Genomic DNA, 16,373 nt, shown 5'->3' with positions numbered 1-16,373 from the left:
GGGGGGGGGGGGGAGAAAAGTGCAGCAATGAATGAATGGAAATCCAAAGTCTCTGTAAATTTTCATTGAAATTAGTAATAAATTTTTAAAATACAAAAAAACCTCAGCACCCAGCTTCAACAGTGATTTGTGATGGACTCCGAAGGTCTGAGGTGGTCAATGAGCGTAGGCAGAAGTCTCTGGACAGGCTCAAATGTCCCCTGCATTTGGCTCCTTTGAGAGGACATGTGTGGCTAAAGTCAAAGGACTTCCCTGCCAGGCCTAGCTCCCTGCGAGATACCCCAGCAGGAAGCTGCCTTTCCTTAACAGAATCACTGTAAAAATTGAAATGTGACAATTCTTAGGTATAAAAAGCACAGCCCCTCCTCATGGTTCACAAGTTCTCACTCCTTAGAGATCCTTGAGTTAATTAACAGAGAAGGAAAAATCTCTATCTCTGCAATTCCTTTGTTTTGCTTTGGCCAAGTCCACTCCCTCCCTGAGCCTCATCTGTGAAAAGGGGGCTTCTATTCCACCACTGGGTCCAAGGTCATACATAGGGTATGATAAGGTCTTTCCACCTCCAGCATTCTAAACTCAGAACACTATTCAATACTTTTATTCCTAGAAGCTGGGTCAGAGCACAAGAAGGGATCCTCAGTCTAGGAAACAGCTGGACTTCCTAGCACTGTGCTCTCAAAGCCTGTCCTGCTTGAGAGGTTCCGAGGTTCCCCTTTTATTTGCTGCTTCAGAAATGGCTGCTACCCCAGCAGTGTCTCTAGGGTGAGCTGGGTCCTCTCCACTTTGTATCTGATTTAGCCCCAGGGTATGAGCTGGGCTCACTAGGAAAACAGGAGGAGGGGCTATGGAATTACCACATCTGTTTGGATCCTCAATCCAAAAAGGTTTTTCTCCACTTAAGTTACTATCCCTTCCCATTCTCTAGGATAGAGTTTACTCATTTTAGGGCTGGGTTCATTTCCCCAGCATTTTTCACTCGTGCTAGGACTAAGTAACAATGATCCAAGAATTCACCCCAGATTAGGTAGTCCTTTAGAGAGGCTTCCTTAAAATTCCCAAAGCAAAAAGGGTGAAAGCTCTTAACCTTTTGGGGGCCACAGACTCCTTCTGGGAATCTTTTGCAACTACAGGTATCCCCTGATAAGGAGATTATACAAATATAGATCTACAGACAATTCCAGCAAATATTTGAAAAATATTTCTACTGTAAGACTGCAGAAAACTAGATTGTCAAGGAACAGCAGGTTGCTGAGTCCACTCTCTTCTCCTGCAGCAATCTCCACTAAATGTGGATCGTCTACACCTGGGCCTCATCATAAGCCCACTTCTTTTAGGAACCCTTCCCAATTACTTTCTCTCCTCTGGTCCTGCACAGCATCTTCATCTGAGTTACACAATTTCCCTCTCTGTGGGTGCATTTCATCAGCCCCAGGACCCTGGAGGTGGAGATGGCCATGATCCCTCACTTGCGAACATTTCACCTGGACACCAGGCTTGATGACAGCACTGGCAGGCCCATCCTTCAAATGATTCCCAGTCTGCCCAGACCTCATTGGAGCAGCGGCTTCCCTGAGATGGCCACCTTTTCTGCTGCAGAGGCCCAAAGAGCTTTCAGCAACAAAATCACCAGGTGGGAAAACTGACACAGTCAAAAATGATTTAGTCATTCACCCAAGTAAATGTGCAAGAAAGAGGCAGAGCTAGGCCTAGGGACCCCAGTTCCCAGTCTAGAGTCATTCATGTGTTATTTCCTTCTTCATTCATTCACTCACTCATCAAATATTTACAGACTAGAGTTGCTATGTTCCTCTGTACAAATGGCTTTATGAAAACTAAACTTGCCTTCACACAAGTACACATTTGCACAGTCATCAAAATTCAAACAAATTTGTGGCTATTAAGTCAGAACCAACTCATAGCTGACCTTCCAGGCTAATAAACTGTACAACCACGGGTTTGGGTTAGCGAATCTTTACACACTAGGTCAACAGAGCTCCCTCATATTTGCATGGAGGATTAAAAGGACTTATAAAGAGCTTTCCGTGGTAACCTCTAGGGAGCATTACTACGGGAGTGGTCAGAGAATTGAGGGGGAATTTTCACTTTTCACCTTAAGAATTCTTTCTCTGTACTACTGATGGGTTTTTGGGGTATTCTGGTTTTTTTTTTCATTTTTTTAAATATTAGTTTATTTACAAATTTCAAATGCATTATTTTTCACACCAGATCCCTTCCCATTTCCCTCACCACCCCCCACCAAATTGTACAACCCCATGATTAATCCCCCCTCGCACCTTATCACCCATCTGCTTCCACCTTCCCCCTCACTTAGATCCTCATACTCATTCTACAATAATGGTATACTACTGGTTTTTATTTTTGTTTTGTTTTCTTTTGTAAAAAGCAATGAACATATTTTACTTATTTGTATTATAAAAATAAATCTGCCACAGAAAGCAGATGCTAGCCTCTGACCATCCCCAACACACACATAAAAACAAAGAGAAGTCATAAGTAAACCTGTCCAGGTACAACTATAAATTAATGAGATTGCCTTCTCGCACGATTTATGGCTAGTGGTCTCATTAATTCACAGTCACAGTGCAGTTTATGGCTTGAGGAATCTTCTCAGGAAAAGCTTAATTCAATTAGGGCTCTCAGCAGCTCCCTGAGGAAGCTCTGGTATCTCGCTTTTACTTACACCAATCAAGGGCAGACCAAGCAAACCTAGACTTTCCCAGAGAGATCCCACCCAGCCCAGGGTGGATGCCCTCGCAGACCTTCCATTAGAGCCGGGTCGACGGAAGCAGCACCACTTAAGCCAGCTTGGGCATCTGACCACGGCGTTCCTGGCCTAGCATCCAGTCTGGTGCTACCCAGCCTCTCCAGCCCCTTCTCTCCCTCCTCTGAGCAGTCAAACTGGTTTTCTCTCTGCCCTAAAGCTTCACATGGCCTCTATCTCCACCTAAAGCCAGTCATGTGCTCATTCATTCATTTACAGAGCTCTTACTCTGTCAGAATCTCTGGATGATACAAATGGTGAATACGTCTGGCTGCTAACTGAAAGGTTAGAAACTCCAATCCACTCAAAAACAACTTAGAAGAAAGGCCTGGTAATCTACTTTCCAAAATTTAACCACTGAGAACTCTGGGGAGCACAGTTCTACTCTGGATATACATGCGCTTACCCCAAGACAAAGTAGACTCCAGGTAATCTGATGACAGGCATAGTGGATGTGAAGGAACAAGCACTGGCCCTGCCCTCCTAGGGCTTACCTTCCTATGAGAATCATGTACTAATAATAGCTCCTTTCTTCCTGCCTATCTGATACCTCTTTCGCTTTCAAGATTCAGCTCAAGTTCCACATCCTCTGAGATGCCTCCCAGAGCCACTCTAGTACCTTGGAGACACCATTCTCCCTCTGAACCTTGCCTCTTCCAGGTATTCGCCCAGTTCGCACCTGGACTGGAAGCTCCTAATGAGCAAGACTGAGACCTTCTTGGCTGTCAGATGTGCTGCATGCTAGATGCCTGCTGGCTGGTTTCAGCTGACCTGGCTCTCTGACTCTGGCAGACAAATTAATTAGTTGTCCTCTGTCCTGGCTGATAACTGCAAAGACACGGCCTTTATGAGCTTTGCCTGGCATACAGCAAGTGCTATGTAAGTGTTCGCTATTTATTATTTTGGTGAGCTTGTGGACTCTGCCTTACAAATGGCTGTAAACTCAGCAGCCTGGTCTCCACAGGCTCAGCAGTCAGAGGGTCAATCTGGTCTCAGGGCTAAGTATTTCCCAGGACTGGGAAGGAGCAGGGATTCTCATCCTGAATCTCAGTCACAACAGCTTAAGGACATACCTTTACAGCAAGCAGCTTGCTGGGGTCATTTAGGGAACTCCAGACTCTTACACAAGTCCACATCACAATTCAGAATTTGGAATAGGCCCAGCAGACCCCCCTGTAACTGGCTCTGCATGCTAAAAAGAGTTTTAGCAGAGAGGATAGGAAGTCAGCACCATCCCAGGCCTGACCCAAAATTTAGTTCAGTTAAAATTAGATTAGCTCATAAGATTAAAAATACCCACATATAATCACGGGCTGCCTTAAAGCATCAGTTGATGTTTACCGGCATCCAAAGAGATGGTCTGGCCCAGTGTGGTGTATGCAGACAACCTTGGAGAGATGTGTCTGACTCAGACATTTGCAGGGGGACTGGGAGCTGCAAAATGAGGCCCACACAGGCAAAGGATGACTCAGGAATAACTCAGGCTCTCACTTGCTAAGGGAGCGTACTCTCCTTGCCTGGGATGGAGAGAGAGCGCAGGTGGGGTAGGAGGGAGAGGGAAGGAGGCAGCCAGCCAGCTGTGTACAGGGCGGCATTCCCGGAGGGAGGCAGGGGCCCTTAGCACCAGTTCCCTATTTCTCCTGTATGTTTCCAAAGACAGTAGGCCCTGGGAAGGTCTATATTTGCTTCACAGAGAGGCGAGATGGGTCAGTTTTCCCCCAAACCCAAAATACGGCCCACAGAGAGACTTGAAACACTAAAACTTCCCAGTTCAAAAATGTAGGAAAATAAAAATTTCAGAACAGAATAGGTCCTTGGGTGAAATAGGATAGGATGAAAAGCACATGGGCTTTGAAGTTAGGCAAATCCAAGTTCAGACCCCAGTATTTTCTAATTGTGCATGGAGCACCTGACACAGCTCTCAAGTAGGCATTTAACCCAGGCTTCTCTTACAAATTATGAAACTGGCTCAGAGAAGTCTGGCTTTGCCTCAAGTCACACAAAACCAAAAAGGAAAACCCACTGTCACTGATTTCAACTCAGAGAACCTGTATGAACAGCACAGAATTGCCACACAGGATTTCCAAGGCTGGATAACGTTCTCCCACAGAGCAGCTGGTGGCTTTGAACCACTGTCCTTTTGGTTAGAGGCTAAGTACTTTGGCCACTGCACCACCTGGGCTCCCTAAGATCGTAGCCAGGCAGATCTCTTAAACTGAAACCAGGTTCCATTCCTGCATGCTCTCTGTCATTCACTTTCCTCTTTTTTTTCCTCCCTCAACACTATCTTGAAGGCTTGCTGCTTCAAAGACTATGAAAATGACAGCACTATGTCCAAGCTCCACCCTCGGACTATGTCTTCCTACAATTAGAGGTGTGTTTTGGGGGTGGATAATTAGTTGGCGCTAGCCCAGCCAGGCTGAGCCACGTGGACATCACACCCCAGTTACCTGCTACTTCAGCCTTTCCTACAGGAAGGACTAGTTTCCTTCTTAACAACCACCCAGATAACCACAGTCTCATTCCTCTCAAAACCCCTCTGGCTCCCTTATTCCCTTTGATCCTCACTCTAACCCAGCATGTCAGTCCAAGGATAGGGTGTTGGGTTCGAAGTCCAAGGGACTGTGTCCCCTTGCCACTTACTTGTTTGATGACCTTAATCAGGTCACAATCTGAAACTTAAGTTTCCTTATATAAAAAATGGCACATCAACATCATCTGCTGTCCTAATACACAGGACCACTGTGAAGTAACATCCGTGCAAATGCTCTGGAAATAGTAAATTAGGACACCAATGAGAATTACTATTAAAACCTGTCTACCTGGGAGAGTTGAAGAATGCTAGTCCACCTGCTCCAACAGAGGCTGCCTCTTTGGGATCCTGCCAGGTCCCGAGGGGGACCAAATGCAATCCAGCACCCTTCCTGCTCAGAGGTCAGAGACCATAGTAACAAGGCTGGCAAACTCCACTGACTACAAAGAATCACTCTCCAACTTATATTCCCCTGACAGTAAGGGAAAGCTCTGGCCAGAGACTCAAGAGGCATCAGCAGAAAGACAATAGGGCATGGTCACTGCCACAGAACCAGGGACAGGCCCAATCTAGCTATGGAATATGGGTACAGATAGCACAAGGACTAAGGACAGTCCCAAAGTCAGGCATGACTTTCTCAGAGCAAAGAGATCCTACTACCCACATCTGCCCAGCCCTAAAGGGAGCCCTAAAACTACAGAAAGTAGGTGCAGTGAACTGCACAAGCTCAGTGAGAGCTACTGTTCCATGCCATCAAGTCAATCTTAACCCACAGTGACTTGATAAAACAATTATTGAAAAAAATTGCAAAAAAAAAAAAAAAAGAAAAAGAAAAAAATTGCTTGATAAAAAATTAGAAGTGCTTTATATCATCAGGTCTCTACTTCTATGGAGCAGGTAGTAGATTTGAACCATCAACCTTTCACTTAACAGCTGCATGTTTAACCACTGTGCCTTCTCAGAACTTCTGAGTTTGAGCTGGGAACCTCTAAGTGCTGGGCCAGGACATCTGCTGATGGTACCAAAAGAGGGAGGAGATGCAGCTGCACCCTCTAAAAGGCTATGCCAGGACTAGAACAGAAGATAAATAGCAATTCAGCCTCACAGATGATAACCTGTCTGAGCTGTTTCCTCATCTGCAGAACAGAGATAGACTATCTCCCAGGATTTTAGTACAGATTAAATGAGCTTACTTTTAAAGTGTCTAACACTACTCTCTAGATACCCAATAAGCATTATGTTACAGAAATAGACACACATCCAACAGAAGAAATGTCACAGGGCCAGCCAGGCCTAATGCCAAAGTAGTGGAGAGACAATAAGAGAAAAGGGTTAAGGTCGGGGTTGGGTCAGGAAGGGTGACAGCAACTGCCATAGGCTACACTGGGCTAGGAAGACCTCCACTAGTGGAGGAAATGCAAGAGTGAGTTGGGCACTATGTATGGCATTGTCACACTCAAAGCTTAGAAAGTAGAGACAGCATCTTCACTTTACTGATGAGACATGTCAGTTTTAGAGAAATGAGGTACTGGTTCATGGTCACATGGATATCAGGAGGTGGAGTCGGGCAAAACTCAGGAGACCTTCTGACCAAGTCTTTCCTTTATAGATGCAATTGCTGCTGCTGTTAGGTGCTGTCAAGTCAGAACCAAGTCATAGCTGACCCTCCAGTGGGTTTTCAGAGGCAAGAAATCTCACAGAGATCTCACTATCTTTCTTCAAGAGAGAATTCAAACTGCACGACTTTGGGGAGGCAGAGCAACTCCTTACCACTAAGCTACCAGAGCTCCCTATATGAGATAAGGCTGGTGACAATTAAAAACATGCCTTTTCTAGTACAGAATCCTACACACAGTGGGTGCTTAGCTGAATAAAACTCAGGCAGGTCAAACTGGGCCCTAGAGTTTTGAGCAACATCAGGCCCTACCTCGCCTCCTAATCCCCAGCTGACCTCACTTCCCACCGTCCTGCAGCCAGTCAGCCAGCTACTTCCCAAAGGGGGAAAGTTACCTCTTTCTTTTTAGTGAGTTACATCTGGGCCTCTTGAGACACTTTCAAGAGGATGGTTAGACTGTTCTTCTCTCATGTTGAAAAGTGAATTGAGGCAAGCTTTAACCTTTTTTTCCCCCCAGGAAACCACTTGCTGGGTCTGACAGACATGTGAAGTGGATGATCATGACCCCACGCCTACCCACAGGCTTGCTCTAAAGAGGAAATGGCAGGATATGCCCTGCAATGACAAAACAAAACAAAAAAAGGCTACAAGATGTAAAGGGACAAAGAGAGCTTTTCTGTCCCTACTTAGGGAACACACTTAATAGGCTCCCAAGCTTCTGCCAGGAGTTCCAGGTCAGGAATATTGGAAAACAAACGGAGAGGATGTCAGTGGCAAGCCAGGTGCAACGGAGGTTCTCCCCTGGAACAAGCACCAAACTCGGTCAGATGAACTGAGAACAAAGCTGAATTCATGCAAGGTTCAAATCTCTAAGTGAAGGGGGATGCACTTATGGTCAGTCTCACAGATCTCCCAACGGTCTAGGCCTTGACCTCAAAGGCAAAGGTTAAAAAGGGGTGGCGGGGATGGGGGTGGAATCTAGAGGAGAGAAAATGACTTGCCTAAGGTCACCCAATGTAACAGACTTAGAATAGTACCCAGAAGCACCCACTCTAGAACTTCAGTTCCAATCCCACCCCTCCCACACCAGTATCTGACAAAGTGTCGACGTCAGGCTCTGCTCAACGATTACAAGAGCTTTGGGATAAAAATGAGAATTGCACACAGCACTTTCTATTCTTAAAGGAGGGGTACCTTGCCAAAGGAAGCAGCTGCCACCGGTGACAGAATGAGGTCTCCAACGTCGCTCCTATCCATGCTGGGGTGTTGCAAGAACAGGCAAGAACCCAAAACAAGCTCCTAAGTTCCTGAGTACCTGTGCAGAGGTAGCACAGCACAGTACTCCCAACCCCACCCCAGAAACGGCTGGCGCCAGTTCTAGAAACAGCTTATGTGACAGGAAGAACAAAATCAGTAGACCCTGAATCCTGAAGGAAGACCTTCAATGGCCGTCTAGGGCTGAGAGATCTGTAACCCTCCATCCTCAAGGCAGACTGCAGGCAGGAAGCATTTGCCTTATGTGTTTAAAATACAAACGGGAGCAGCAGCCACTTTTTGAACGGTTCCTGCATGTAGAGCACTGCACAAAGTTGTTTTCATATGCTCTAATTTAAGTCATGGCCACATCAGTAGCCCTATAGCTTGATACTTTTTAGATACCCCATTTTATCAATGAGGAAACTAAGGTCCAAAAAGGTTAAACGGCAGAATGGTAGAAGCCATACTCGGTCTTGATTTTACAATGACAAAAGAAAAATAAGCTTTCCCGAAAGCACCTTAACAGAGACCCCTGAGATCTTGAACACCCTTTTCTTCCTCTTTTCTTCAGGATAGTCTGGTGCTAAGAAAGCTCCTGTTTCAGAAGCAAATAATAAATAAAAATGTCTTGCTAAGCCAGAGACAAAGGCTTTTAGAACTGCAAAGGCCTTAGAGATCATATCCAACCTCCTCATTTTACGACGGGAAAATTGAGGCCAAAAGGTGAACATCTTGCCAGAGTCACCCAGGCTAGTGGAATGCCAGCAACAGCAGACGTGGAAAGGGCCACAGAGATCAACTGACAGTTGAAGAGGCAAGACTGGCCCAAGGTCACAGAGGGAGAGTGAAAAGCCCTGTTTCCTGACTTCTAGACTGATGCCCTTGGCCAGGACACCATCTCTGGCTGTCCAGCAGTCCAGGATCCCAGGCCTGGACTTCCAACTTTCCCAGACTAAGTCAGACTCTTTCAGGACTAAGGGTATTAGACCTGCAGGGTCCCTGTAGTCATGCCACCATCCTACTAACAGACACCCATACCTGGAGTGTTATACCAGCCCCTAATGGCAAGTCAAGTATGGTTAGGAGGTGAGGGGATTAAAGAGAGGAGGGTAACTTATAATAGAACTTGTGGGATTCTCCATCTAGTCTCATATAAGCATCACAGTTACTTCAGTTTCTTACAAACTAAAACACAAGATCTCAAGGCTCAACTGGAAATTCAGATATTCTTGCCCATTTTACAGGTGAACGAGACCGGCAGGAAAAGGCCACTGTTTGTTCAAGGTCATCTAATTATGTCAGAATCAGTACACATGGGTCTCCTTGCCCAGTCCTTGATTTTTCCAGGAAACTGGCTGCCATCAGGGTATTGGTGCCGGTAGCCCAGCTCCACACACTGGCCCTGTAGATACGAGAGACTCAGCACCAAAGCTCTGCAAAGCTCCTCGATCTGTGTAGTCAGTGAGAGCCCTAGGCACTAGGGTCCTCCCGTAACACATTCTCAAGCTTGTCGTGGCATAGCCACACGCAGTGCCTGTGTGGCCTTGTGACAGTAGCAAAAAGTCACATACACCCCAAGGTGGATGAAGGAGAAAGTCCTGGGGCCACAGGCCCTCCACAGCTTCCTGGGGGCTGAAAAACACTAAGGCAGCACTCAGAGTTCCCTTGATGCCCCTTTCCAGGACGCCTAGACTACGTAGGTTCCAGTGAGCTCCATCAGTCACCCAGCAGAACAGGATGGGAGCCAGATAATCAGTAAGGAGACAAACCTCTAGGAAGAACAACTTTTCTATTTCTTTCCCTGATCATTTCCAAATCTCTTCAGCCAAAACACCCTAAGACCCTCCACCTGAACTCAAGAGCAGGCCAAGAAGACTAGCCAGCTTGGATGGCATTTTGAGGTACAGCAGGGCACCAAACTGCAGGTAAGTTGGGGCCAGATCAAGCTCCAACCTTCACTCTACACCAGGTTTCAGAAGATTCCAGAATTTACTAATCATAAACTGTATATGGATGTCATTCCTGGGCTGGAAACCAGCCTTGGCAAACAACGTTGACAAATAACATTCAGGGAAGGAGGAAGGTGAGACTATGAAGCTCTCTGACATTCCACTACACTAATAAGTCTTCAGTTGTAGTCAAACTCCTCAGCCAGACCAACTAGAAATAAACAAACATCATCCTGAGCCAAACTGCCATGAAGTGTTTTATTGCATTGCCTGCTGATGACACACAGAACAAGCCACCTGCTAGAAGACTCTTCACCATCTTACACACAACTGGAAGCTGGGCTCCCCAAAGGTTCTGGCCCAGCCAGTGGAGACTTAATGACACTTGGAAACCTTGCTGAAGGTCCCTAATATCAGAAGTGTCCTGTCATCTCATCTTGCCTGCTCTGCATGATGATGCTGGTTCCAATTCTGGCAGGCCCCTTAGAACCAGAGGTCAAAGAGTTCAAGTTTATGAAGACAGCAAGACAGAAGTTGTGTTATGTCACACAAACAGTCCAGACCCTATCCCCGGGTAGCTTCAAAGGGGAAAAGAAAGGGCCAGGTCACCAGTCTGGTGGCAAGGGCAGTAGCAGTATCGGAATACATAAGACTTACCTATTTTCATGAGGCAGGCCAACAGGATCCAGAGAGCAATCTCAAAGGGCGTACGCACATGTGCGTAGTCGATGCTCAGGACTGGGAAGGATTTTCGTGGCTTTATGCCATGTTCCGTGACAGAATGGTTAACAGGGCGGCTTTCAGGAGTGACTTCTGGTGGGGCAGTGGTGACATCCCCAATAGAGCGTTCCCGTGGTGGCTCTGACCCCCGGATGGTGCTAGCTGTGGGACTGGGCTGGAGGCCATGGCTCCTAAGAACAGGTAGCAGCCCCACCAAAGCTACCACCACAACCAACGAAGGGAAGATTCGTGGTGGGGAGAGGCCACAGATGCCAGACCACAAAAGAAGCATCCTGCTCCCTTGGCCCTGTAGGCCTCAACCTTTAGCAATGGGAGACCAAGACCTGGGACATAGGTAGTAAGGGGTCAGCTGGAGGAAAGTTAGTCTAGGGTAGTCTCTAAGAAAAGTTTGTTTTCAAGGGTTTTTTGTTTTGGTTTTTTTTTTCTTTGCAGAAGCAATTTTTTAGGGGTCAGGGGAGACCAGGGGTTTGTAAAAAACTCCAAGTTCAGAAACAAGGAGTTGGGACTCCAAACTGAGGAAAGAGGGACAAGGACTCAAGTGGGACTATTAAGAGGCCAAAAGGTCAGGTACCCCAGGTACAGCTAAGGGGCCGGGGGAGGGAGGATGAGCCCTGAGACAGAATGGGAAGGGAAGATTAGACCCTAAGGAAGGGAAAGGAATAGGGAAGGTCGGGAGTGACTGAGGAAAGTGACTGAGAAGGTAGGACTCTAAGAAGACACTAGGGCTAAAAGAAGGTGACCGAGAGGAGTCCTGGGATTCAGCTCAAGAAAAACGAGCGAAGGGGCTGGGAGCCCAGGCTGCGAAGGAGTAGAGCTGGAAAGCGGCCGGCAGCTTCCCCACCCAGAGAAGGGCCGAGATCCTGGCGCGCCGGTCTGAGATTCCGGGGAAATGGAGGGAAGCGGAAGGCGGAGGCAGGCAACCTGGCGGGAAAGGGCCTCGGCAAGGGCTGGGGGAGGCTCGCAGTGGGCCGACGAAAACAAGCCTCTCCTCGCTGTGCGGCGTTCAGCCCCGGCTCAGATGCAGCAGTTCAGTGTCCACCTCCAGAAATAAAGCCTGCCCGAACCCAAGTTGCAGCCGACTGATGCCGCGAAGTGACCGGCACTGACTTTTATAGGCACCAACGAGGTGTCGGCGCATCAGCCTAGAGAAACCTGTCAATGCCTTCGTGCGCAGCGTCCCCTGGCAGCGAGGAAGAGGTATAGCGTAAGAGGAAAAAGAATGACAAGACGGGGGCAGGGTACTGAAGTCTACAAAGATTCAAACTTATCCGAACTTTACTGTTTATAAAGTGCTTTCACATGCACCCCTATGGCTTCATTAAAGTTTGTTAATAATCCTGTGAAAGATATGTTATTTTATGAATTGTGTTACCATGTCACCTTGAATGAGCTATGTAACTTCCATTCTACAGCTTTCTCATCTGTAAAGTGGAAATAATGTCTATACCAAAGAGATAAATGTGATTACTAAATGATATAATGAATTTAAAGGGTTTGGAATGGAACAAAAATATCATTTGAGGACTAAGATGCTCCGGATCCAACCCATGGTATTTATATCTGGTGGCCTAGTGATAAAGAGTTGGGCTGCCAAACCAAAGCCAAATAGTTCAAATCCACCAGCTGCTCTGTAGGAGAAAAATGGGAAATCTCCTCTCCTCTTGTGTAATTCCTCCCACCTCTTGTGTGATTTATAGCCACTGAAACCCCACAATAAGTTCAGCTACGAATTGCTTGCTATTCAATAGAAATAAGTTTGAGTGGTTTGAATTTTTTGTTTGGGGTTTTTTTTAAATATATATGCAAAAGCTAGATGGTGAATAAGGAAGACCAATAAAAGGAAATTAATGCCTGTAAATTAAGGTGTTGGTAAAGAACTCTGAATGTACTATGAACTTCCAGAAGAATGAACACATCATCCTTAGAAGAAGTACAACCAGAATGGTCCTTTGAAGCATTTACTTTGTCTCATTTACTTTGGACTTCAGGTTATCAGAAAGTGACAATTCCTGGAGAAGGACATCACGCTTTGTAAATTATATGGTTAGTGGGAAAGAGGAAGGGCTTCCAGGAGGTGAATTGACAACGTGGTTGCATCAATGGGTTCCAACATACCAAGAGTTGTGAGGATAGTACAGGACTGGGAACTTTTTTCTTCTGTTATATAGAGGTGTAAATGAGTGGGAACTCACTCAACAGTACCTAACAACACTACGTAAATGAAGCTTGGCACATGCAATGATTATTATGATTGCAATTTTATAGATGAAGAACATGAGGCAAAAGAGTTCCTACCTAGTAATGTAAGTAGTAGAGCTGAATGTTGAACCTACAGTACTGATTGGAATTGGCAAGGTCTCATGAGAGTGTAGCTCTACAGAATCACTTCAAAGTATCAAGTCATTGGATTTTTTTTCTTTTTATAACTTTATTTTGTTGAAGTTGAAAATATACACAGAAAAATCTGTATGATTTCTACATGTACAGTTTGGTGACATTAATTATATTCTTTGATCTGTAAAATTTATTTGTGGTATTAGCAAGAAAGTTGGCAATTTTTAGGCATTACAGTTAGCCCTCTCTGATCTTCAGCTACCTTAACTACAGGCACACGTTCTTGCAAATCAGCATGATCTTGCAAATCAGCAACAGCTGTGGAATTTGGATAAGTGAAAGAGTGCTTTACAGCAAGACTTGAAGCAAAGCAGGACTTGTGGTGGCAAGACTTGAGGGAGACTGGAGCAAAACCCTGTTGAGAACGAGACCCTGGTGATGGTGGTGGCATTGCTGTAGAAAAACTGTAGTAAGATGTGACCTGAAGTTCTTGTATTTGTGCTGGCCAGAGTTAAAGATTTTTCTTGTTCTTGGCAGATGCTTGATGGAGAAGCTGATTTATAACTACTCTGAGGCAAACCTTGCTGGATGATTTGGATTTGACTGCTGAACTGAAACCAGAGTCTGGATTAATTGAGGAATTAATTGGGACAATTGGGCTAAAACTTGGATTTGCATTGGGTGGTATTCTTTGCTTCTCCCACTCTCCAGCTTCTTTCCCCAATAAACCCCATTGTTGGTACCATCACTGTAAGTCTAAGAGTCAGCAATGGATAAATGAACCTCTTGATGTTGGTTCACAGGTTTGAATTTGTTTTCAGTTCTTTCAGATTGAGAAATCGTGAGCAAGTTCTCTTTGTAGTCTCCTGCTCAGCTCTCTGCATATTCCATTCTATACTTCCCTTTATCTTCTGGAGATGTCCTTTGATACCTTCTGTTCAGCTCTTTCTTTCTTTTTTTTTTTTTTTTTTTTTTGGATAGCAAATAAGTTTTTAATTGAGTGAATTTTTTTTTAACATATACATTGGAGAATCATGCAATGCCGCCAGCATTAGATACAGTACTGGGCCACAAGTCTGCATATTCCTTTGCAACTGGTCCAGTGGTGGCAGAACCTTTCATCTCACCTTCATTGTTTATTATGACTACTGCATTATCCTTAGCAAAATATGGGATGCTTCATGAATTTGCATGTCATCCTTGCACATGGGCCATTCTAATCTTCTCTGTATCATTCCAATTTTAATAAATGTGCTGCTGAAGTGAGCACCTGTTCAGCTCTTTTACTTCCCTTTGTTTTGGTCTCTCAATGTTCTGGTGTAATTTTCAGAATCTTTTCTGATCTCCACTTTGGTTTTTTCCTTTCTTCTCCATCTTTTGCTTTCTTCATGGATGATATCCTTGATGTCATTCCACCATTCATGTGGTCTTCCATCACTACTGCCCCAAACATATTCTAAAGATAATTTTTAAATTCAGATAGGATAGACTCAAGGTTGTATTTTGGTTCTTTTGGACTTATTTTCATTTTCTTCAGCCTCGATTTAAACTTGCACATGAGTAATTGATGTTCTGCAGTCAACACCAGGTCTGGTGTTGACTGTTGATTCCAACTAACAATTTTTTTCACAGTTGTAGTCAGTATGATTCCCATGCAGTCCGACAAATCAAGCCCATGTGTAAAGTCCTCATTCATGTTTTTTTAAAAAATTATTGCAATGAATAAATCATTGAATGTACAAAATTTGATCATTCTATTTTCTATTTCATTTCTGTCACGAACGCCATACATACTGTCGTCCCTTCTTCATTGTTTCCTACCTTTGCATTCTGGTTACCAGTTGTTAATACTACATCTTGATTGCACTCTTGGTCAATTTAAGACTGCAAAAATTTGGGAGAAATCCTCAATTTCCTTTTCTTTGGCTTTAACTGTTGGCTCCTCTATTTGAATGATAGTTGTATTAAGAAGTCTTCTTGTATGCATTCACTTGTTCCTTGTTACTCACAACATTGTATTTCAGGATAGAACTTAAAATTGTCTTTTCATCTGTGAATGCAGCACTATTCTTGGTTTTTCAGTCCCAGCATAGTAGATCATGTGATTGATTCAATATGGTCATTACCAGTCCATTTCATCTCACTAATGCCTAGAATTTTAGTGTTTATGTGTTCCATTTCATCAGGATTGGCCATCCACTTCAGAAATAACAGGTTTCTGAAAAACCTATGAACAATAAAGGCGCATAGGTAGCTATAGTATTTGTGGTAAAGCCCAAAATGGAAGCCAATTAAAATTAGAAACAGCTGCAAAAATCCTTTAATAATTAGAATTCGGAATGTATGAAGTATGAGTACAGAAAACCAGAAGTTGTCTAAAATGAAATAGAATACATTCTATTAATTAATTAATAACTCTGTTAATTATTAATTCTATTAATTCTATTCATTAATGAGGTCTTGTAGAGTTGATTCTGATTCAGAACAATCCTGTTTACAACAAAACAAAATTTCCCTTGCCTGTGCCCTCCTAACAACATGTTTGAACCTATTATTGCAGCCACAAGATCAAAACATCTTGCTGAGGGTCATCTTTTTTTATTATTTCATTTCTAATACAAAATTTAAAACAGCATAATGCTCAAGACAGAACTACTCTATTTGTTAGTCTCAACTACTCTTCAGTTTTAGGATTACTTCAGGGGATAATATTTTTGGTTTAAGATTTAAAGATTATCTCAGGGCAATAATTTTAGAAACTCATCAAATTTCCATGTCTTCAGAAATCATGATAATTTGAACTTGTGTTTCACATTTCCCTTTTGGATCAGGCTTCCCCTCCATCCCCATGGTATCTTTGATCTTATCTTTGCATAGTGGTATCCAGTACCCATTTAGCCAGACTTTCTATTTCCTAGGGAGCTCTGGAGGCATAATCTGTAGGGAGATGTACTGCTAACCCAAAGATGGAACCTCTCTGGTGGTTTAAGTCCACTAGCAGCTCCAAGAGAGAAATATGGTCAATCTCCTCCTGTGTGATTTACTGCCTCCAAAAAACCAGCCCTGGGGGAAAAAAAAAAACCAGCCCTGGAGGGTCAGCTTTGAGTTGGTTCCAACTAGACAACAATGAGTTTGGGTTTTTTGTTTGTTTGTTTGTTTCTT

General features: G+C 44.4%; 1 protein-coding gene and 1 pseudogene across 1 annotated transcript in view; both read right to left on the bottom strand.

Annotated features, from left to right (window-relative positions):
- Window positions 1–11,358, bottom strand: part of SLC9A1 (solute carrier family 9, subfamily A (NHE1, cation proton antiporter 1), member 1) — a 74,852-nt gene extending 63,494 nt beyond the window's left edge. The window contains exon 1 of the mRNA XM_006883470.1: window positions 10,794–11,358. Coding sequence (XP_006883532.1) covers window positions 10,794–11,148 — 355 coding nt within the window. The 5' untranslated portion in view covers window positions 11,149–11,358. The remainder of the gene's footprint in view (window positions 1–10,793) is intronic.
- A 282-nt stretch (window positions 11,359–11,640) lies between these two features.
- The window catches only part of LOC102856132, a 41,447-nt pseudogene continuing 36,714 nt past the window's right edge, over window positions 11,641–16,373 (bottom strand).

This window comes from Elephantulus edwardii, unplaced genomic scaffold (genome assembly GCF_000299155.1).
Source record: "Elephantulus edwardii isolate Elephantulus edwardi_28Jun2011 unplaced genomic scaffold, EleEdw1.0 scaffold00028, whole genome shotgun sequence".
Classification (NCBI taxonomy): Eukaryota; Metazoa; Chordata; class Mammalia; order Macroscelidea; family Macroscelididae; genus Elephantulus; species Elephantulus edwardii.
This window is presented reverse-complemented; position numbering and strand designations above follow the sequence as displayed.